Here is a 19,005-nt window from a genome sequence, read left to right on the forward strand (position 1 = left end):
AAAAAGGGATGAAGCCTTCGTTATGAGGATGTACCTACCAAACAAGAGAAAACATCTTACAACAATCTGATTAAACCACAACAAAGCTAAAGGGATAAAGATGAGGAAAGGGAACCTCTCCCTTTTGCCCAAATAACACAAGTGTGCTTGAAATCCTAGAAAATAGTTCAAATGGCACAGTATGACTAATAGCACAGGAGTTCAATAAGATCAACAATCAATATAACTTTGTTAAAGACCTTCAAAACTGTCATTCCTTTTTGATGAATAAACTCCACATATAATTTATTTCCAATGCAAAGCAGTTGGTCTTACCCCTCCCCATTGACTGACAGCTTGTGATATGATGTAATAGTCTCTGCCATTCTGTAGTGGCGCGTTGTAGAAGACATCATAGTAGGTTCCGTCGGCCACAGTTAGGGTCATCTCTTTCCCCTCATCCCTCAGATGGACCTGGGCAGTGACGCACTGTCCATGGGACTTCCTCTGATTGGAGGAGACTGGATTCTTAGGAGAGCTGCAGTCAAACACACGGGTCTCCTCCAGTGCCACCTGGAAGAAACTGTAAACCCAGGAACAAAAGAGAAAAGTGTTTGTGTCATAATAGAGAGTGGCAGGCGTCACTGGGTCCATTTCAAGATATTAAATCAGCATTTCGTGAGGTAGAGGGATAGAGGTAAACATATTAATTATTTAACTGGGTCCACAGTGTTAGCTGATCTGTGTAGCCACAGTGGCAATGGAGCCTCAACTTCTCTATAAAGATGTATTTGGTTTGAGGAACTATAAGAGAAGAAGTTATTGACACATTTAAATATCATGTCAAAGTCTATATTAAAAGCAATATTCTGCTTCATATTTCTCATAATACCTTAAAATATTCAATCATCAAACTGTTATTAGTTGAGGTTGTTTGTAGTGTACCTTGTAGGCTGGTGTGAGCTGTGACCGTGGAAGTGAACCTGCACAATGCAGTAATGCTGATGGTATAGCTGGTAACAGGCAGCAGGTTCAGGCAGATATCAGGGAGGTCTGAAGTGGAGCTGTGGAGCTTTCCTCCTGTCATGGAATGACCTTGGATTGTCCCTGAATCCCGAAAATGCTACCTGTGATAGACAGGTAGACAGATCAAGTAACTATGTCAAGGTATATGCATAGGTGTATGCAGTTCAGAGAGCACTTTTTCTAATAAACAATTTGGTATAGTTTATGGTCTTTGTTCAGATAAACTTACTCTGTAATGTTCTGTATCTTCTTCATACTTGTCTGCATTCCAACGCAAACATTTTTCATTAAAACAACCGTCGCTGATGGCAGGCTTGATTTATGGTATTCACAAGAGATGAGAAACAACGTGTTAAAAAACGTTAAAAAGTCAATAAAAAAGTTCACTGATTTGCAAATTCCTTCCATATACTGAAAGGTTTTTCAAGTGAACTATGGTTTACGATTCATGAATGGCATTGCAGTGTAGAAGCCTGCCACTTCTCGGTGATGTCACACACAGAGGTGTTCCTTCCTCTCCAGCTGTGGAATCCCTCCAGACAGCGATGGAACACAACACGTGTTCTGCCACATCTCCTCTGAGTTGGCCAGAGCAGGGGCTGGTCTGCATTTAGCTGTAAAAAACATGGTAGAAGTCATATCAATTGAAATATACAAAGGAGATCCTGTGACAATTACCATAAAATATTAGATCACAATATACAGTATATACAAATACTAGTTTTCATTATTTTGTTGTAACATAATCAGGATCATGATTAAACATGAATTTACAACACGGACGCACACTCTCAATACAACCAATTATCCAATACAACATTACCCCCTTCTGGTACAGGGTACTAGGTGCTGAACGTCTCTCTTCCATTGGTAGGCGCAAACATGACAAACAACACAGCATCAATTTGAATGTGAGCACTTTAACACAATATAATGGGTTCACGGTTATATTGTTAATATAACTTTGCATATTATTGAAACAATTCCCCACTACCCTGATGGTGTACAAGTTGAGAGACTATTTCCACCCTCCTGGTATAATCCATCCTTACATACATACTCAATAACTCTCACCAGGCCAGTTGTATTGACCCACAACATGTTAGTATGGGGAAGGTTTAGTGGAGCCCCACAGTTTACCTCTGCTCACTGAAATACATTTGTTTTTGGTAGCCCTTTCCTACAGTCAAATGACCAAATCACCTTATGGGTTGGCAGCAAAGGGAAATGTGAATTATTATGTGGATTGTAATTAATAGACCTTCTATAGGGGTTGAAATTTCAAAGTGGAAATGACACATTTTAGCAATTTTGCATTTGAATATACTGTACGTTTAAATACATGTCTTTCAATACATTCATTCATGAAGTTCTATATCCTCCCAAAGTGTATTCTCTCCAACTCGTGGTGTGATATCCTTCAACACATCGGTAATAAACAACAGTACCAATCAACAATGTCCGGTTCCATAGCATCTTAGCATGGGATATAAACACTGGCTCCCCACAGTCAATCTCTAGAATTTAACCAGTTAAATTAAGCGAACAGTAATTGAAAATGTAATCTACGTAATCCCCAAAAGTAATACATTATCATGAAAGGGCCATAAACAATAACTAGTAATGTTGCATGCTCCAATAAAGGTTAAAATCTCACTTTTCTGGTAAAAATAGTTATAAATTGCTGAGGTGTAGTCACTTTTGAGGACACAAGCTCAAGTACACAGGACAAAGATGATACAAACGTGAAAATATGAATAGCTGTATGAATAAGGCTTGAAATGACTTGTATGCTTTCTAAATATAGTATATTCAAAGTAGAAAATTACTTACTATAAGATTCCTTATAACTGTAAAATACATATTTGTATACTTACTTTCTAAAGGTCTCTCTTGATCAAAAGTCTGCCCCCATCTCTGTGAATGTCTCACAGAGTGTCACGAGTCCGACTGAGGGTGGTTTCCCTTCTCGGTCGGGTGGCGCTCGGCGGTCGTCGTCACCGGCCTATTAGCTGCCACTGATTGTCTTTCCTCCCCCTCCTTGTATGTTTATTGGTAGCACCTGTGTGTATGATTAGTTTGTCTTTATTAGACAGCCGGCCCGCCTGGTTGTTGTGCGGGATTATTCTTTGTAACCTTCTGCTCTGTATCAGAGGAACGTGTTAGTTCGTAGTCGTGCATTTTTCAGTCGTCATTTTGTCATTCCCTGTGTTTTGGGGCCGTGATTACTGTTAGCACCCTGTGGTACGTTAGTGCAATTAAAGAGCACGGCATTGTACTCTCTGACTCCTGCCTTTGACTCCACACCCACGACACCCGGATTGTTACACAGAGCTCTAGCTTTTGGCTTTCTGAACTTGTTAGGAACTCAACATTTCATCTCCTAATAATCTTTTCTGTCTTGTCACGCCCTGATCTGTTTCACCTGTCTTTGTGCTTGTCTCCACCCCCCTTCAGGTGTCGCCCATCTTCCCCAGTGTATTTATACATGTGTTCTCTGTTTGTGTCATGTCTTGTTATGTCTGTTCCTGTCCTTTCTCTTCACTCTGTCTCTCTCTGCTGGTCTTTTTAGGTTACCTTCTCTGTCTCTCATTCCTCAGCTGTTCTACATCTCCTCTAACTAGCTCTTTCACTCGTTCCCACCTGTTCTCTCTTCCCCCTCTGATTAGGTCTCTATTTCTCTCTCTGTTCCTGCTACTTTCAGTGTCTGATTCTTGTTTGTGTTTTTTGATGCCAGAAGCAAGCTGTCGTCGCGTTTGCTTCCACCTTGTCCTATCCTGTCGGAGTCTGCCTGGCAGGTGCATCCTGCATTATACTAACGTTCTTTTGTTCTATTGACTACGTTGGAAGAGGATTTATGCCATTCCTGTTTTTTCATTAAAGAACTCTGTTTTCTGTTAAAACCGCTTTTGGGTCTTCACTCAAGTACATAACAGTTTGTCTGTTGCGGTTCATCTGGTCTTGTCAGGTCTTACCAGCTTGTTTTCCCATCTCTCTGCTTTCTGTGTCCCCGGTTCTGACCATTCAGTCTGCCCTGACCACGAGCCTGCCTGCCATTCTGTACCTGTCTGACTCCGCCCCGTTTACCAACCTCCTCTACATATCCTTTTATCCGCATCTTTATTTATTTCCATTTTGCAGACCCCACGGTGCTGAGCGGATTTGATAACCAGACTTGAGAGATGGGTATCAGAGTTAGCTGAGGTCACAATGAAATCCAACCACCGCTCTGTCTCAATGGTGATGTTGGCAATGGTGGTTTGTCATCATCAGCATTTTTGACATATTCCGTTTTTCTGTATTGTGTGTAACAGTGATAACACCAAGTACAACTGAAATGATAACTTAAAACACAAAATATAAATATCCATTAACAAAAGTGTTATTGCTTATTAGACACATTTCCACTTCCTGAACACATACTACTTAAATAAAAAACATACAGCCTTTTCTTAGTAAAACGCAAACGTAAAAATGAAATAAATACAGTAGTCTTTCCACCATATAGTCAGACACATTCTATTCACAGGCTTGTACGCAGCACAGAGGTTGTAGTAGCATTTTAGCAGTGCAGGAGATGCTAATATGAAGGATTATGTACTCCACTTTGGGAGACATATAAAACACATTAGCAAATTCCACAGTTATGATGTGTACGCCAATAAGAGCTACTATATATGGCATAACATAACATAACATTATGAATTAAAGAAGTTTAAAACTAGGTAAGTAAGCAGCCCAATGTATAAATGATTAACATAGATATGGGAGTGACATGAACAATTGGTGATATTCAATGAATTTAAGAAAATTAATCTTCAAATTGTAGGCAGGCCTACTTGTTTATACAGCCTACCTTTTCCTGAATCCACTTTATCCACAGTGTTTGTGAGAGCGAGTTAGTCTAGTATACAGTAGTGTAGGAGGGGGGGATAAGTCCACCATGCTGCTATCATCACCCAGCCCACCAGGACTCAGAGGGGGTCTCCCTCTATCACTCCCCCAGTGAGCCCATGTCACACTGTGCCTGCTGGAGAGGCCTGATTAAGCACCAGCCTGTCCCTAAAACCAGCAAACAAACACTCCACTAGGGTATCTCCACATATACTGTACAGAGGAGGATGCAATGTATGGTAACACAACATTGTAACTAAGAGGCAAACTAAGAGGCATGGGCCTCTACTTCAGATGACTTTTCTCAAGACATTTGACTACAATATTTAGGAATGCAAAAAAAAAATAAGTTTATTGAATGTACAGTAAACAAAGGACACATATTAGTACATAAAGTACAAGTATTAAAAGTGTATCTAAAGTGAAGAAGAGCAAGCAGAACATAAATGGAAATCAACACATGATCACTCAAAGGCTTTCTGTAAAGAACCTATTATTCAGATCACAGTGTTTGATTCAAGAAGCATTCAAAGTGGTCCTAAGTAGCTAAGAGAAATGCTGATGATTTCACTATGCACCTTTATTTCGTATTACCCAACACTATAAATAAGAATGCAAAATCGATGCAAATACTGTGCAGTGACATGACAAATAACCATGATTTTAACATCACCACACTCATTTTGTGCAGAGTAGTGGGCAGCTTTTGAAGACAATAGGGGTTGATTGATAGAAAATGTATACAAAATTACAAAAACTAAAAATTACTACAGTATCTGCTCTGCCTCTGATACAGTGTGAATGGATGAAATTGTCATAAAAAGGAACAGATAGAATGATCATAGAATGGAACAGAAGCAACAAGGCTGCTTTTTAGTGTGTGTGTCTGCTTGTGCAGTGGGTTCCGGGGCCACACTCTCCTCTTTACACTCAGAGTAAGTGTCATTAGAGATGGACAGCCGTCTGCCACAGACCAGGTCTGCAGCATTACCATCCATGATGGACATGTTAGTGACAGTCTTCTCTCTTAGGGACATGTCACCGTCATCATCATCATCAATGAGGACAAACTCCTTATTAATGTGTACCTCCATTACACAGAGTAGGCTGTGTGTCTCCCCCGACTCATCAATAGTGAGTGCATCCACAAAGGTCATAGTTGAAGTCTCTGTTAGAGTCTCGTGTGTATCTGTTGAGTTGTCCTCAGGCCCAGAGCAGGGCTGGCTGCTGGAGGCATCACAAATCACCATTACGTTACAGACCTTTGGAGCATTCTGATCCTGTAGGTCGTTCTGTCTCCTGCCGTTGGTGACTACGTCCGATGGAGAGGGCACCTTTCCTCCACCATCTCTGCTGGTGACCTGGGACAGTCTTTGGGAGTGGGCATCATTCTCCATGATGCGTACATCACCAGGGTATACCTCATACACCACCTTCACCTTCTGGCCATCACCATAAACTGTCAAACTGCTTCCATCAAGCTTCCTTTCGCCCTCCACCACTGGAGAGGAGAGGTGGATGGCGCTGTTCTCGCTTTTCCTTTGTTTCTTCATGCACTGCTCTGAGGTGCGCTGCACTGAAATAGAAAAGGGAATTATCATCACCCCCCTTTTGTCATAACATAACTTAGACATCTCTATTTCACTTGAGCTAAAAGAGCTCCAGGCTTCCCAGTTTTAACGTTGTAATAGTTGTCCTCAGAGACCATGCTTAGCGATTATGTGAACACTTGTGAAAGACAATAAAACTCTTATTCAATTACTTTTTTTCCTGATTTATCCAGTGTGGACTGGTTAAAACCTTTAAATTAGTTTAGCGCACAATACCGTATCCATTTAGGAGCATGTGAAATAGTCATTATGATAACAAACTGATTGGTACAAAGAGGGAACATGCTTCCATTTAGTATAGGTCTTTAAAGATAAATGAATGAAGTGAGAACTTTAAAAAAGGCAAAAATAACTGAAATCCCCATAAGATCTAAACCCTTTCAGGAGAGGACAGTGTGGACATTCTCCCTTTTAAGTGAGTGAGTAACTGAGGGAAAGTTGCTACAAGTAGCAGCTCCATAAGACACTACCTTGCCACACCCACAGTGAGCAGTTGTTAGTAAGAACATGTTTCAGTAAAGCATCTATTCAGGATATGAATTTCTTAGTCTAACAATTTATTAATAGATGTTGTTGAAATTGTTGTAATAGGATGATGCAAACATTGCTCCTTCTACAGTTGGCCCCTAAAAGCCTTACATAATCTAAATTGAGGGAGAATGGTACTAGCCACTGGGCACAGATGTCAATTCAACTTATTTCCCATGTTGGTTCAACTAATTTAATTGAAAATTGGAAACAATGTTGATTCAACCAGTGTGTTCCCAGTGGGCAGGGCATGATGGGACATTAAACCACACTATCATCCAACCAGACATAGCCAAGCTTTTAGTCATCAGCAGGGCTCTGCCATTCCAGACACACTAACAGGAATGCATTCCATAGTTTAAAGGATTGGCCCTGTTACACATGACTGAGTTCTAAGCATTACAGAATAGGGACTCCATGAATTAATAATACAATATTTCAAAAGGCTTAGTGGTCGAGGGAAAATGGATCAATAATGAAAATCTGATTTGAAATTACACAATTATTGCATTATATTGTAAGGGGGTATGCTGTGACATTGCACATACAGTACAGTAGTTTAACAATAGGTTCTGCTATCCACAGAAGAGAGCATTAAGCAGGGATGAAAGTAAAGCGGTATGGTCAGTTATGGCGTCCCGGTAAAATAAATAGTGGGGGTACGCCATACTGGTAAAACGTGAGCCTATCACAATTAATACAACATGCCCAGAAAACTATAGGCGATTACACCATTATTTAACATTACTGTATGTCAGCCGCATGATAAACGTGACAATTTACTGGAAACCGGATGGTATACGCTCCAAATTGCTTTGTGGTTTGAGGAGAACACTTGCATTTTGTCAAGGTGCAGAGGCAGAAACATTCGCGGACAATGCGGAGATGAGTGGCCGAGACCGATGTGCGCGTTAACAACGCATCAATTAAGGCTACAAATGTAGGCCTAATGACAATCGCAGAATGCCATTACACTACACGTAGGTGTTTTGTAACTGATGTCCCTTTCCATTCATCAAATTGCGGGTGTACAGCGCACTGTTGGGGTTTGGATACTGAAATTATTTTGGGAGTGAACGAATGTGCGCTGGTAGTCTACAGAAGCGCCTTTGTGACTGTTTGACAATCTGATGAAAACATCGTGACTGGTTGTTTATGCCACATCAAAAGGCATATGCGCCGTGTCCATACGGCGAGGGGAAGCTAAATAAAATGCATTGTCAAAAGTATATAGTCTAATTTGCTTACTCCTGTCTTTACATAAATAAATACAAATCATAAAAAATAGCCTACTACACCAGCAAGCATGATTTGGCCACAGAGGATTAAAAAATGGTTTATTAAATGGCATAACATGAACTCGGAAGGGCCCGCAATTTGGGAAGCGTGCGCTCCAGATACCAAATAGATGATTGTTAAATTACAATATTCAGTGAAAAGCAGAGAGACCCAGCCAGGCATATCGCAGTATTTAAAAATACAATCGTGGAAAAACTGTTTGGAAAGTAATTGGCTATTGTTGTAAAGAGATGACAATGAAAATACTCCAATAAGTATTTTAGTTAGCCTATCAAAATATGTAACTAAATTGAGCGAACAATGGCCTATCTTGTTGGCACCAGCGGAGAACATCAGCCATATCCTCCGTGAGAGGCTACCATGTCATTTTTGTAGTATAAAAAAACTGCGTGTGCCACTTGTGTCCCATACCTGTAAGAAAGTAAATATATACTGAACAAAAATATAAACTTAACATGGAGCAATTTCATTGATTTTACTGAGTTACAGTTCGAATGAGGAAATCAGTCAACTGAAATAAATGTATTAGTGCCTAATCTATAGTTATCACATAACTGTGAATATAGATATATGCAACTGTTGGTCACAGACACCTTTAAACAATCCACCTCACAATAGGCCTCAGGATCTGGTCAAGGTATTTTTGTGCTTCAAATTGCCATCGAAAAAATTCAATCGTGATCATTGTCTGTAGCTTATGCCTGCCCATACCATAACCCCACCGACACTATAGGGCACTCAGTTCATAACGTTGACATCAGCAAACTGCTCCCCCACATAACACCATACATGTGGTCTGCAGTTGTGAGGCTAGTTGGAGGTACTGCCAAAATCTCTAAAAAGATATTGGAGGCGGCTTACTTTAGAGAAATTAACATTCAATTATCTGGCAACAGCTCTGGTGGACATTCCTGCAGTTAGCATGACAATTGCAGCTCCCTCATAATTTGAGACATCTGTGTGGCATTGTGTTGTTTGCCAAAACTGCACATTTTAGAGTGCCTTTTGCTGTCCCCATTACAAGTTGCACCTTTGTAATGATATATGCTGTTTGATCAGCTTCTTGAAATGCCATACCTGTCAGGTGGATAGATTGTCTTGGCAAATGAGAAACGCTCACTAAAAGGGCTGTAAACAAATGTGTGCACACATTTTGAGAGAAATAAGCTTTTTGTGCATATGGAACATTTCTGGGATCTTTTATTTCAGCTCATGAAACATGGGACCAACACTTTACATGTTGCGTTTATATTTGTGTTCAGTGTACTTTCACACTGGTATGGTACATCTGACTGTGAAGACAAATGTGGAAGGAAAATGGGGTCCCAATAATTTCCCAGTGAACACCCATTTGGTAAAGCAGCAGTGTGCTTTTTGGCTTGCATTTCAGGTCAGAAACAGGTGCATAAAGTCTGATTGTGTATAATGAAATCAAAGCTAATTTGCTTGGTTTCACAATCATGGAATTGAAATACATTTTCATTTTTGGACTTACTTTGATTAAAATAGTGGATAGTCATGTTCATATGTCCTTGAATAGTTCTAGAATCCAGCCACCTGTCTCTGCATGATGATACATGAAGTGCAAATGCTGCTTTGTGGTCACTGTGTGGGGAATAAGAAAATGGGGAATTTGGTGTATTTTCATCGCAACAAAAAACACAAGTATGATTCATTCAAAGCTTTGCTACACAGCCTAATAAGCTGTAGTAAGACCAAACATGCCATTATGTTACCTACAATCAAGCTATAGGTACAGTATGATTTACTGTTTCCTCAATCCCATTCAACAACAATCACTGAGCAATGTTTCAAGAATGTACAAGAGCTGCAGGCAAAGTGATCATAATTTTATTTTACCAAAAGTTGTGCAGTCCTCCATTGAGCAGTAAACCTCCTTCCAGCTTCTTCTTCAAGATGTCAGGGGGTTTATGTAAATCACGTCACATCACATGTAGGACATATTGTCAGGATTTGATCAGTGGGCAGTCAGACAGTAAATATTGTCAGGCGCGGTTCAGTTTTCCAGTGATATGAAGGTCTACAAACAGAGATGCCTTTCTTCACAACCCCCCACCCTCCTCTCCTTCCCTCATCTCATGCACTCAGAAAATACATATACTCTCCGTGCAAGGATAGGCAGTCATGGGATGCTCCACTGATTACACTCACACGACTACCACATGCAGTAAGGTGGAAGAGATCTGAGCTACTGATCACATAATTTAAGGATGGTATTTACAACTCTACAACAGCAGAATTACATCTCTATGGGCGTGCAGACAATAGAATGGTTTTACGCCACCTAATCCCCTCACAATAAAGATGATTTCTTTACCACATTAGCTGAAACTGCAATTAATTGTATTTATATTTATTGAACATTTACATACAATCCAGAATCTAATCTCCACTCAGAAAAGATGCTTGAGTAGAGACACTGACATTAAACATTAGTATAGTTTAATTAATGGATCTCTACAAAGCATTTCCATGATACAATACTGTTTGATGTTCCTCTATATATCTACCCTGTCCACACCTCAGGGATAACATGTTAGGAACAGTCTCCCCCTCTAAGCAACATCACACGAGTGCAGGGAGGCATGGCAATTCCTTCTCTTCGTCCCCTATTACCAAATGTTTCACAATGAATAATACAAGAGGAAATACTTTCACATACATGAAGGCAATGGACAAGGATATAAAATATTCAAAAGTCTCCATTCCCTGTAGCCTATGCCGCTTCTGTGAACATAGCAGCATTGGAGTTGTAGAGGAGGACACAGAAAATGCGTTTACACCTCAGTTATTGTTTGATGCAAATATTTATTCTACAGGGTAGCAGTATTTGGGTACTTTGGATCGAAGATGCATTAGTGTAAAAAACCTGCTGGACCATAAAGCCAATGCCACACTGACTATGATGCCACATATTGGCAAAGATGAGATTCATACACATTCATATCCTTATTATTACAACTTTCATCTACATGATATTTATACAAAGTCATAACTGATCATTTTAATTCACTTTCTCTACTGTAGTCCTGCAGATTTGTCCCATGATATGATGTATCTTCCTCCCGTACTGCTCCATTTGGAAGCTGACACACTGGAGAGGATTGCACTCGTGCACTCTCACAAAATGAAATGGTCACTATTCCTGGTACTAACAACGGCTTCTTGAACTTTGGCGGTGACAGAGATGGGGATGTTGCCAGAGAGTTTGGCAGGAAGTTAGGAGGAGAAAATGTGGAGAGTAGTAGTTTGTTCTGAGATTCCATCACGAAGTGTGCTACACCATATACACAGTACATCATATCTCTATATTTGGCTCTGTAAGCATGCCACTAAGTGATGCAGCGTGCCACTAAGTGATGCAGCGTGCCACTAAGTGATGCAGCGTGCCACTAAGTGATACAGGGTCTCATGGGTTCAGTGATTGTCTTGTTGTTATTTCTTATCTGAGATAGATCAGGAGGAGATGGAACAGGCACTTTGAATGTAAACTACCGACTTCAACTGTAGATATTCCATTAAAAATCTGCCGTTTCCAGCTACAATAGTCATTTACAACATTAACAATGTCTACACTGTATTTCTGATCAATTTGATGTTATTTTAATGGACAACATTTTTTATTGTCTTAAAAAAAAAGGAAATTTCTAAGTGACCCCAAACTTTTGAACGGTAGTGCAAATGAGAAACAATATCAGCACATTGAAGATAATTGTTCCAAACGTGAACAAATAAACAACCATCTTAGTAGGCAGCGTGCTGTTTGAAATTATGATTATAATGAAATGTAATCATATCCCTAGAACAAATTTGACTGCTACATTGTCAAGAGACTCTGACTTTGACACCACCATTGCAGGAGTATAAATGGCCCTGTTTTTTAAGAAGAGCGAAAAAGGTAGGGAAACATAAAATTCTTTGACTGTCAAACATGACATTAGCTTTGAGTAGTTTATAAAAGCAATAAATGTTTGTATAAAGAAAATATATGGCACACGCTGGAAGCTCAGCAATGAAAAAATGTATCAGAATATTTCCAATTTTCAGAAAATTGATGAGAAGCTAGGTGCTTTTAGCAATGCTGATGTATTTATGTACACTAGTGTTGCTTTCAATTGTATGGAGGAATGCTGTGTTCAAAACAACTGGGAACTCGGAAATCTCTAACTTCCGACTATATCAGCCATATACCACAAACCCCTGAGGTGCCTTATTGGTATTATAAACCGGTTACCAACATAAATAGAACAGTAAACAAGTATTTTTGCGTCATACCCGTGGTATATTGTCTGAAATATCACACGTTTCAGACAATCAGCATCCAGGACCCAAACTACCTAGTGTAAATACCTTGCTTGTAGTAACCAAACAATCCACTTATTGTGATCATTTGACAAAATGTTAACAATAATGGAATGATGAGATTCAAAGGATTAAAATTGATGAAAGATGAATGTCTGCACTGCAGATGGGACCACCAAATAAGGGAGTGACGAGCTGAGCACTGAGCACTGAGCACCGCAATGCACATTCTGACAGTCAAACATAGAATTGAGTTATAATGTCCATCCTCCATTGACTTGACGCGTTAGAAGTTTCAGGAAATGGTCGCATCTCCGGCTGGCTGTGCCTTTCAGGAACTGATATTTTAGTCGCAGGAAGAATCTACAACATACAGTAAGTAATATGGTATTCCAAGACTGTGATGATACACGAAACAATACTTCAAAGACAAGGACTGACAGGGATCAGCATGTTAGTGTTAAATCATTTGTTTAAATAACAAGACTTGAATGACAACAGAAATTCCTAACAATGGAGGAATAATTCCTTATATTTGGGGTTTTACTGGGGTGGGCAGGTACAGTATATGACCCTGACTGGTTTGTTATTTGTCCACAATCAATTTACATTTACATTTAAGTCATTTAGCAGACGCTCTTATCCAGAGCGACTTACAAATTGGGATAGCTTTGGATAGCTTTTCACCGTGAATTAAAATGGCCATGGAACAGACAGTAATGCCTTTTAATAGCTCTCAGTGAGATGTTTGGTGTTGCTATTCTCATGGCACAAGAAAGCCAGTACTTCCTCAGGTAGGCCAGGACAAACGGATACAGAAGCACTTCCTCCAGTGTTGTTGAAGTGTCTTCAAAGTCTTTATCCTGTAAAGTGTATTGACAGAAAAACATTATGGTACTTCCAGTATGTGATGTAATCATCCAGATCCAGACTTATTTTCTTGTTTACAGCCTGCAGAAAGATAACGCTGTCATTCAGTGTATCTTTTTATCCTAGCCTAAAAGTGAACACGATTCATGTCAAAAGTGTTCTTTAAAAACATTCTTACAATAATAATTACCTGCTAGACGTGATACCAGCACAGAAGGATGTGGACATTTGGGAACACTTATTTTGTAGCCCCCACTTCCTTCATGTCCTTTTTGGTCTTCTTAATGTGCTTTTGACACAGCCATGATCAAAGAAAAGTTGTGTAAGTAGGGAGTGTGTTCTGGGATAAGAAAATGATGTAATGTTCAACTTGCTCTGAGAGTTAATCGCTCTATATGAGTGCGCCTGCAAAAATTATTATTCTTTTTAGCTAATGTTGGATTACGAACAAACTCAAAAGTGGTAGATTTAAAAAAAAATATTTATTGTTTTCAAGTAATTCATAGAAAGTTACTTAGAAAAAGTCAAACATAATTAAATTGTGCATGGGACACAAAATGACAACTTTTTATCCAGGAATATGTTAAAAGCAACAGACATAGAATATACTGTGACGAACCACAATTTCAAATAAGGAGAAAGAAAGTGGAATCATGAGATCAAGGTCAATTATCCTTTTACAATGAAGAAATCTTCCAAAAGCAACTGTAGGCACTTTTGAACTGCCTTGTGCTATAACATTGACTAACAGGTGTCTGTAAAAGAAACTGCGAATGTAGTAAACTCAGATTGTTCTTACATCTGAACTGTCACTTAGCCTGACCTAAGACCAACAGGTTTGACAAATGACGTAAGGAATAATAATAATAAAGGAAATCAAATGTAATGCTGAATCTCTGAGATACATAAACGTGTGGGTGTACTCTTCTTCCTGGTGCATGTAGGGTCCCTCCTCCAGGTGCCAGGGTGACATCCTCCTGACCCCTGAAAGTGGCTTCTCTTAGTTCAGCATCCAAATTCAGTCCAGTCTTCAGCCAAAAAGCAGCAACAACACAATGCAGACAGAATTGACAGCAATCAAGGGCACTGCAAGATGAGAGAGTAAAGATTATGAATAATGCCAAAGGCAGACCAGTCTCAGTTCAGTCTGGTCAACATCAAATTGTTAAGAGGAAAACAAGAATAATCTATCAAAAAAAAACAACAGCATGAATGCAGAATATTTTTGTTGTTGATATTTGAATATGGTATTGATTTTTAGATGGACATTGCATTATATCTGTCCCATTATGGCGTCTGTGAGAGCACGTGCAGCGCCACTGAGGCCATCTCCATTTTGAAGGGTTTCCACTAGATGACATAGCCAATTGTCTATATCGAAAAAAATGTATGAAAACAAAAAATGTGCCTTTTTGTTTTAATTTAAGGTTAGGTGTTAGACAATGTTAGCAGTGTGGTTAGGGTTAGGTTAAAGTCAGATATTAAGAAGATATAAATTGTAGAAATAGGAAGAGTTTCTGACTTTGTGCCTGTATTAACTATTGTCAACAATTACATTTTTCTACTACTACTTTGTGCTGTCAAACAAATGGAAAGGCTGCACACTGCCACGTAGAATGTGTGGTTTGAACAGGTATAAAGTAAAGGTTGGTAATTTACTGCCAACCGCAGTTATGGAATGTTTTCTCACGAGTATAATTCATTGCCTGATCCCTCCTGGTAACCTAATGGAATTATGTGATCCTTCCTTAACCCATAGATGGGTTAGGCTACAACTGCACGAAAATGATGCCCGGGCATCAATGGAGCGAAATTCTGTGTGTTATGATTCCGGATGATCAGATAACTATTAAAAATTACAACAAGTTGCAATGTGGGGAATTGCAGGTGGCTCGTTCTCAGCTTGTTGTATCTTGCTATTGATAACATGTCTAGTTTTGAGGTGTTTTGACTTGTCTGGTTATGAGGTGTTTTGTCACACCTATGCCAATATGGCTATATGTCGCTAGCTAGTTAACCAAAATTAACCAACAACTAACGATGAAATTAAAAGGCAAGTGCTCATTGTACAGATTTATTTATGTTTTCAATAAATATTATTAAAGGAAATATAGTTTACATCTTGTCAACAATCCTTTGATTCTATGCCAACTCCTCCTTGCTTGACTGCTGTGAGGGTGATAAGCACAATTCCGTTAGCGAACTGCAGCACCTCGAACAATTTGTTCTCGAGTTCAAGTTTGTTTATAAAGCTGTGTCCGTCATAACTTTTCCGCAACCTGATCAAATTCACATAGAAATGTAAGTTATAAATCCGTCATTCTCATTGAAAGCCAGTCTAAGAAGCAGTACATCTGTTCTATGTACGCTATTTCTATGCTTCATGTCCTTAAGTTTCATTTTTGCGTCTTACTTTTGGTTTTGTACACCAGCTTCAAACAGCTGAAATTACAGTATTTTTGGTAATTGAAAATATATTTCACAGCGGTTTAGACGGTACAAGGATTCTCTACACTATTGCTTGTTTTGTCACAAACTGAAATTAGGAAAACTATTCAAATTTTTGCAACCAGGAAATGGCAGAGCGTTTTCCGCATATTGCAGCTTTAATTAAATAATTATTGCACCATGCGATTATCAGTTTTTCTTATCTATGCTGCCTTAAGCATGATCTATTTTCCTGTGCGCATAAATGACAGACAGTTGTTGGTCGGAGAAAGTCTCTGGAGCCACTGAGTGTGTATCAATCCTGCTGTGGGACCTATTATGGCCAGCAGATCAAACAAACAACTAAAATGACAGGTCACTCAGAAAAACTAATCATGACTCTTCGAGTCAGTACAAAAAGCATAAATCATTCACCAACTGCACATCACCACAACCCATATGAAGTCCCACCCAGTTGACTACTTCAAAATGGTGAAAGTAATCAATGGCGCTGCTCAGTCTAAAACAAGCTTTTGGGCACTAAAGTCACAGATAGAACAAGGAGCCAGATGTTTCACCGGATGTATAAATCTGAAGCATCCGGAAGGAATTTTCACCCCTCACTAAATATGGTGAGGAGAGGAAGCCCAGTGGTTGGCAGTGGGAGAGTATGAAGCGAGGTGGAACTGGGTCGACATTCTGCAGATTTTCTCATCGAAGAAAAGCCCAACCTCAATACAGTTCTGTTTCCAAAACTTCCAAAGTTTTGTAGACGTGACCCTTTGACAGAGTTTTTAAAAAGTACGTTGTTTACAAGGAGTGCAAGGGCAAATTGAGTTATTGTATACATGCACTTCACAGAGAAGGCGTTCCCTAATGGAAATACGCAAATACATGCCAGAACGTGCCAATAGGGTCTTACTAGATTGTGCTTGGCTCTGCTCACACTATGCTTCATTGCTCCCATTGAAAATGACACAGATGAACTACACTGTATATACAAAAGAATGTGCACATCCCTTCAAATTAGTTGATTTGGCTATTTAACCCACACCATTGGTGACAGGTGTATACGATTGAGCACACAGCCATGCAATCGCCATACACAAACATTGGCAGTAGAATTGCCTGACTGAAAAGCTCAGTGAATTTCAACATGGCACCGTGATAGGATGCCACCTTTCCAAAGTCAGTTTATCAAATTTCTGCCCTGCTAGAGCTGCGCCGGTCAACTGTAAGTGCTGTTATTGTGAAGTGGAAACGTCTAGGTGTAACAACGGCTCAGCCGTGAAATGGTAGGCCACACAAGTTCACAGAATAGGACCGCTGAGTGCTGAAGCGCATACAAATCGTCTGTCCTCTGTTGCAAAACTCACTACCGAGTTCCAAACTGCCTCTGGAAGCAACGTCAGCACAAGAACTGTTCGTCGGGAAGTTCCTGAAATGGGTTTCCATGGCTGAGCATCAGCACAAAAGCCTAAGATTCCCATGTTCAATGCCAAGCCTCGACTGGAGTGGTGTAAAACTCAGTGCCAGTGAAAACATGTTCTCTGGAGTGATGAATCACACTTCACCCTCTGGCAGTCCGACGGACGAATCTGGGTTTGGCGGATGTCAGGAGAACGCTACCTTCCCCAATGCGTAGTATAGTGGCAGCTGTAAAGTTTGGTGGAGGAGGAATAATGGTCTGGGACCTTTTTAATCATCATTTGGGCTAGGTCCCTTAGTTCCTGTGAAGGGAAATCTTAAGGCTACAGCATGCAATGACATTCTAGATGATTCTGTGCGTCTAACGTTGTAGCAACAGTTTGGGGAAGGCCCTTCCCTGTTTCAGCATGACAATGCCCCGGTGCACAAAACGAGGTCCGTACAGAAATGTCGAGATAGGTGTGGAAGAACTTGATTGGCTTGCACAGAGCACTGATGTCAACACCATCGAACACTTTTGGGATGAATTGAAATTTTAATTTTTTAAATTTTTTAAATTTACCTTTAGAACACATTCTTAATTTGAATGACGGCCTGGGAATAGTGGGTTAACTGCCTGTTCAGGGGCAGAACGACAGATTTGTACCTTGTCAGCTCAGAGGTTTGAACTCACAACCTTCCGATTACTAGTCCAACGCTCTAACCACTAGGCTACCCTGCCACCCCAAAAATGCCAGCTGCAAGCCAGGCCTAATCACCCAACAGGTGTCCACATAATTTTGATCATGTAGTGAATCTTGGGTTAGTTATAATATATATACACACACACACACACACACACACACACACATCTTTGCTAAAGTCCTCTATCCATCTCTATGGTCATACCTCTCATCACTGTCCTCACAGAGCGGACAAGGTTCATTAGCTGCACTTTGATGCCTGGTTCATCACCAAATCCACCAACACTTTGGTCCACACCCCAGCCAACTAGAGGGGGAAAAAATGCTATATTATATGCAAACACTAGACCGTAAGAGATATCATTGTAGCCTTTCCACTTATTACTGGTGTAGCCAGCTAACGTTAGCAAAACACTGTTGAAAGTAATGTTAAACAAAATATGCACAGCCACTTACTTTTACTTAAAAATCTATCTTCGTGCAATACGGCGACAGCATTAACACACAAAATCACCGCTTGAATAAGGGAATATAATGTAAACGCCATTGATATCTGTAAAGTATTAGCTAGCTAACTTTAGCAGCTTCACGTATTTCTTGTGACGTTGCCTAAATGCAGCTATGGCAGCATGAGAAGGACGAATTGAACGAGCAGTTCAAAAGCGTGACTTCCTGAAGAGCGAGGGACACAGTAAACGGCCAATGTAATACCAATAATGTATAATAATAATCCATACTCATGGCCAAAGGGGTAGCTATTGATTTGATTGTGTTAGTGCTTAAACGTTGTCCAAAAACGAATATTCCTGGGAGGCTAGGGATGTAAACATAGACATATAATTGAATGGCTCTCATTTAATAAGATCAAACACTGAATTTGCAACGATTTACTATAACGGTCAAATTTCATTTCTGTAGATAAGAAAATGTAAACATGA

The 19,005-nt window shown here is 39.8% G+C and overlaps 1 protein-coding gene across 1 annotated transcript; it reads right to left on the bottom strand.

The window, feature by feature from the left end:
* Positions 1 to 13,992: 13,992 nt before the first annotated feature.
* On the bottom strand, positions 13,993 to 18,693 carry LOC135514295 (immediate early response 3-interacting protein 1-like). The gene is made up of 3 exons (XM_064937675.1): positions 18,524 to 18,693; positions 18,273 to 18,374; positions 13,993 to 14,615 (listed from the first exon to the last, which is right to left on the bottom strand). Exons 1-3 carry the CDS (start codon positions 18,612 to 18,614, stop codon positions 14,560 to 14,562), a joined length of 249 nt encoding a protein of 82 aa, XP_064793747.1. The 5' UTR covers positions 18,615 to 18,693; the 3' UTR covers positions 13,993 to 14,559.
* Positions 18,694 to 19,005: the final 312 nt, after the last annotated feature.

This window comes from Oncorhynchus masou, chromosome 25 (assembly GCF_036934945.1).
Source record: "Oncorhynchus masou masou isolate Uvic2021 chromosome 25, UVic_Omas_1.1, whole genome shotgun sequence".
Taxonomy (NCBI): domain Eukaryota; kingdom Metazoa; phylum Chordata; class Actinopteri; order Salmoniformes; family Salmonidae; genus Oncorhynchus; species Oncorhynchus masou.